Source organism: Nicotiana tabacum, chromosome 6 (genome assembly GCF_000715075.1).
Source record: "Nicotiana tabacum cultivar K326 chromosome 6, ASM71507v2, whole genome shotgun sequence".
Taxonomy (NCBI): domain Eukaryota; kingdom Viridiplantae; phylum Streptophyta; class Magnoliopsida; order Solanales; family Solanaceae; genus Nicotiana; species Nicotiana tabacum.
Genome location: NC_134085.1, coordinates 184626461 through 184632460, shown reverse-complemented (window position 1 = coordinate 184632460; position 6000 = coordinate 184626461). Strand labels below are relative to the sequence as shown.

The 6000-nt window shown below is 38.1% G+C and overlaps 1 protein-coding gene across 1 annotated transcript; it reads left to right on the top strand.

The window, feature by feature from the left end:
- The first annotated feature begins 348 nt into the window (after positions 1-348).
- On the top strand, positions 349-2851 carry LOC107803699 (trimethyltridecatetraene synthase-like). Its single transcript, XM_016627467.2, has 2 exons — positions 349-1319; positions 1901-2851. Exons 1-2 carry the CDS (start codon positions 417-419, stop codon positions 2528-2530), a joined length of 1533 nt encoding a protein of 510 aa, XP_016482953.1. The 5' UTR covers positions 349-416; the 3' UTR covers positions 2531-2851.
- The last annotated feature ends 3149 nt before the right edge of the window (positions 2852-6000 follow it).

The window sequence follows — 6000 nt, the reverse complement described above, 5'->3', positions numbered from 1 at the left end:
GTCCTCTTTTGGAGCCTTTGTCTCCATCACTCATTAAAATACTGTTTTGAGCCTGTGTTTATACTTGAGTTTTTAACTCATTATTGTATTCCAACTTTCAAGTAGGATGTCCTTATACTATTATTCTTAATAGTTTGACACTATATTTAAGTTAATGAGGAGTACTAACTACTCTCATTAAGATTGTTTATTTAGAGAATTTGTCCTCTAGCATTAATATAACAAAAAATCACAGATCACAGATCAGTAGATCACAAAGCAAGGAGAAACAATACAAAATGATCAATATAACTAATAAGCCAGCTGTTATTCGTGCTACGAGCAATATTATTCAAGCTTCTTTCCAACATTAATATAAATTTAGCCCATCTGAGGAGCCATTAACTCAACCATTGATTCACTATCAGTAATTCCAAATGGAAACTCCTACCTATACTGCTTATGCAGCTGCATGTCTAGCTACACTGGCTCTTTTTTTCCTTTCCAAATATCTCCGCCAAAGGAAACTCAACTTACCACCCGGCCCAAAACCATGGCCAATCATCGGAAACTTTAACCTCATTGGCCCCCTTGCTCACCGCTCTGTCCATGAACTCTCCCTCAAGTATGGGCCCATTTTGCAACGCCGCTTCGGGTCTTACCCCGTTGTGGTGGGCTCCTCAGTCGAAATGGCTAAGGTTTTCCTCAAATCAATGGATATCAACTTTGTAGACAGGCCTAAAATGGCTGCTGGCAAGTACACCACCTACAACTATTCGAATATCACTTGGTCCGCCTACGGACCCTATTGGCGGCAGGCACGTAAGATGTGCCTTATGGAACTGTTCACCGCAAAACGGCTCGAGTCACTCGAGTATATTCGTACAGAGGAGTTACATTCTCTCCTCCATGATTTGTATAACTTAAGTACAGGAAAACCGATTCTGCTGAAAGATTATTTGATGACCCTGAGTTTAAATGTTATTAGCAGGATGGTGCTGGGAAAGAGGTATTTGGACGAATCCAAGAATTCGATCGTGACTCCCGAGGAATTTAAGAAAATGTTGGACGAGCTGTTCTTGCTAAATGGTGTACTTAATATTGGAGATTATATCCCCTGGATTGACTTCATGGACTTGCAAGGTTATGTTAAGAGGATGAAGGTATTAAGTAACAAGTTTGACAGGTTTTTGGAGCATGTTCTCGACCAGCATAACGCTAGGAGAAACGCTGAGGAGAATTACGTTGCCAAAGACATGGTGGATGTTTTACTACAGTTTGCTGATGATCCCACTCTGGAGGTTAAACTAGAGAGACATGGAGTCAAGGCTTTCACCCAGGTATATATATCACCTTCACAACTCATAACGTCTTATCAATTTCAGACAAAAGAAAAATAATAGCACACAAAAATAAAAGTACTACTCTAGTATTTATGAAAAATCTTATTAACCACGTACTAGATCCTTTATTGCTTCTACCACTTGGGTGTCACCACTGATAATTTCCTCACTAGGACCATAGACGGATCCAGAATTAAAATTCACCTTTCAGGTTTTTAGCATTGAACTCATTATATTTTTAAAGTTGTGGGTTCATATCTACTATTTTTACAATTTTAATGAATTTTTACTCCGCATCGAGAGTTATGGGTTCAATTAAACCAGTTAGTAGAACACTATATTCGCCCCTAACTAGGACTAAAAGTTTGGATCTTTATGGTTGACCGAGATTTAGTTGGTTCCAATGTCTATCCGCATGTTAAAACATATAATGGTTGACGAAATCGATGGCCAACTCCACTTTTTCTATGAAAGTTGGAGGGCTACGGGTCGAGAGAAAGTCAAAGTCAGTGGTCAAGTATTTCTTTCTTTTTTGGCGCTTGATGATAAAGAGTTAAAAATATGTATTGCACAATCAGGACTTGTTGGCTGGTGGAACCGAGAGTTCAGCAGTGATCGTGGAGTGGGCAATCTCAGAGCTGCTAAAGAAGCCGGAGATTTTCAACAAGGCTACAGAGGAATTGGATCGAGTGATTGGGCAGAACAGATGGGTACAAGAAAAGGACATTCCACATCTTCCTTATATAGAGGCAATTGTTAAAGAGACTATGCGACTTCACCCCGTGGCACCAATGCTAACTCCACGGCTCTGCGGAGAAGATTGTAAAGTAGCCGGCTACGACATTCTGAAAGGAACCAGGCTCCTAGTAAGCGTATGGACTATCGCAAGAGATCCTACTTTGTGGGACGAGCCTGAGGCGTTCAAACCTGAGAGGTTTCTCGGAAATTCCATTGATGTCAAAGGACATAATTTTGAGCTACTGCCATTTGGAGCTGGGAGAAGAATGTGTCCGGGATACAACTTAGGGCTTAAGGTGATTCAAGCTAGCTTAGCTAATCTTCTACATGGATTTAAATGGTCATTGCCCGATAATATGACCCCTGAGGACCTCAACATGGAGGAAATTTTTGGCCTCTCCATACCAAAAAAGATTCCACTTGCTGCTGTGGTTGAGCCAAGACTTGCACCAACGCTTTACTCTGCTTGATTTAGCACTAATTTTATTACTCTGAAGAAAAAACATGCATATAACAGCAAACTAGACAGTCTGCAAGAAAAACAAAGCTAGAAAGCTAACAGCTGCTACTGTGATTTAGAGGTACATTGTCACAAGATGATTAGAAGCAGAGCTAGGATTTGAAGCTTATGATTTTGGGGAAGGATTAGGGTAGAAGGTTGGTAGGTAGTCGAGTGTGTGACTTCCCCATACAGATAGTAGTAGTTAGTCAGCCTTATTTTTCGGTTATTGTCGGCCTTGATTACTATATGTTTTCTTATTATATTGTTGTTGATAATGCTGGTTCTCTTATTATCCTGTCACTGCTTGTTTCTTATTATCTTGCTATTGGTATTGTTGTTGTTACTGCTTTTTTTTTCTTTCTTAAGCCGAAGGTCTATCGGGAACAACCGCTCTACCCTCAAAGGTAGGAGTAAGGTCTGCGTACACACTACCCTCCTCAGACCCCACTTGTGGGATTATACTGGGTTTGTTGTTGTTGTTATTGTTGATTTTGGGAATTCGAATCGTTTCAAGCTACTGAGTTATAAATTAAGAATTTGTACATATGTAATGAATTTTTTAAGATAAATACATGGTTTTGAACCAAAGTTGGGCCGAAGCCCTTGCCGACACTCTTAGCTCCACCCCTGAGGTGCACATCATATATTTTTTTTCATAGGAACCACACTGCTTCAGGCCATTATCAACAGGTTCAGCAATAAAAATGTAAACAAACGGCAGAAGATTAACAATGAAAGAACAAGCATAATAGCTTGAAGAAAAAATAGTAGAAGGAAATATAAGGAGCATGCCTGAAAATATCAATACAGAGGAAACACGTTTTCTGTAGCGTATGACACAAGATTATCTAGAGGAACTAAGTAATATGTTCATTGACCAAACTAATTAGTCGGAAAAAACAAGGATAAGTAAGGTTTTTCACTAAAAATTCATCAATTTTCTCTGTCAAACTTACTGGGGTTTCTAGAATTTCAAGTAAGTTACAGTCTACGTATAACAAAACTAAAAAGAAACAAAAAGTAATTCACACAATTTCCTGGAAATCTCCAACTCTCCGTCCGAGTTCTTGAATTCGAGCGCTTTCTTTCGTATATCCAAATGAGCAGAGTCTAATGTCCATGCTATTTTCATAAGAGACAACTGGTTGGCTGCACATTGTTCCTCTGATGAAGACGAGAGTGGTTGTCCTATATGTTGCTTTAGGTATTGTATAATATATTTAAAACAAAAAACAAAAAGAATTACATCAAGTTTTAGAGTTACTTAAACTATTTTAAAAAATTATATATTTTGCTTCTTTATATATAATCAGAAACAATTTCTATATTTCATGCTATAGGTGTTCCCTTACATTTATTCAAGAACAAACGAATTAAACGTTTCAAACTAAAATCATATGTTTAGGATGTTAAGTTACGATTCCGTCTTTACTACTAAATCAAACAGAACGTAGACATTGAAAGGAAAAGGAACAATAATCCAGCACAAATGACCAAAACAAGTTACTGTGGTTAATCCATTTAAATAGATCTCTTAATACTTTTCACCATTTAAGATTTTCTAATCGACCTCAAATTTTCCCGATTTAGTAAAATGACCAAAACAAGCTACCATTTTCCTTTTCTTTACTAGGTTATGCATTGGGGTTGGTCGCGACTAATAACCAGGGTATTTGCTAGGCAGTTTGGTGGTAATCAGTGGCGTCAAATTCAGCCCATCAAAATATAAGTGCCCACTGCACAGATTATTGGCGGATCATTTTGGACGTAGCCCAAGTTAGTCCATCTAAGAATCTGGATCAATTTGGACTAAATATGTTGACCAAATTAATCAATACAAAATTAATCAAACTTGGAAAAATAAGTTTTCATGTTCCCTAGAACAACTCCGTCCCTCTACTGCAGCTTTTCCTTCCCTGCCTTAGAAGAAATGTTCTTCATATCTGACTGTTGTCATTTAAGCGTAATCATTCAATAAAAGAAGAAATGAGAAAACGAGAGATTTAAGGATCCGGAAATAAACCAAATCGGAACATCATAAAAGCTGTATGAAATCCCCTGTCGATTACACAAACACCTGACAGAATTATTTTGACCTCCGTCGATTATGTTGCGGAAGCCAAATGTATATAGTGTGAATAAGTCACAACTACTATACCAAAATTATGACAGTCACCAAATAATAAATAAGACAATAAAGCAACAATAAAGGGAACACCAGAATTTACGAGGTTCGGCTAATTTTGCCTACTCCTCGGACACAACCAATATTTTATTTCACTCCAAAAATACAAGTGAAATAATACTAAAGAGAGAAGATACAAATGTCTTAAACAGATGAGAAGGCAAATGAGAGGTGTGTTTCAATCCTAAACATTAGGCCTTCTTTTATAGGGAAAAATCCCCCCCAAACTTAACTCCCAACAAATGTGGGACTTTGGCATTTTGCCAAACTTCAACAAATCTCCACCTTGGCAAAATTCCACATTTTCAATTCTCTCTCAATAACAAATTTTGGTTGTGTCTTCATCTTCAATCTTCAGTGTTCAACAATGTTGATCAAATCCAAACAATGTTGAAACTTGACCGCAGTCACCACCTTTGTCAGCATATCAGCAGGATTCTCAGTAGTATGAATTTTCTTCACTGTGACTCCACCTTCTTCTATGATTTCTCGTACGAAATGATACCGAACATCAATGTGCTTCGTCCTTGCATGATAAACTTGGTTCTTCGCTAATTGAATAGCACTTTGACTATCACAAAAAATTGTGATACCTTTTTGTTCAACACCAAGCTCCTTTAGCAATCCTTGAAGCCAAATTGCCTCTTTCACAGCATCTGTAATAGCCATGTACTCTGCCTCTGTTGTAGACAAAGCAACTGTTGACTGCAAAGTAGACTTCCAACTAACTGGTGCCTTTGCAAAAGTAAACACATAACCAGTAGTTATCTTCGTTTGTCCATATCACCCGCAAAATCTGAGTCACAATATCCAACTACAGACTGATTGTCTTCCTGCTCAAAAACTAACCCGACATCTACAGTATTATGAATATACCGTAGAATCCACTTCACAACTTGTCAATGCTCCTTCCCTGGATTGTGCATATATCTGCTAATAACTCCAACAGCTTGTGAAATGTCAGGCCTTGTGCAAACCATTGCATACATCAAGCTACCAACAACATTTGCGTATGGTACCTTTGACATATACTCTCGTTCAGCTTCATCCATTGGCGACATAGTAGTACTTAGCTTAAAATGGGAAGCAAGTGGAGTACTAACTGGCTCAGTCTTGTCATCTATGCCAAAACGTTGAAGTACTCTCTTCAAATATTCCTTTTGAGATAAACAGAGTTTCTTTGAACGTCTATCTCTAATTATCTCCATGCCAAGAATTTTCTTTGCCTCACCCAAATCCTTCATCTCGAACTC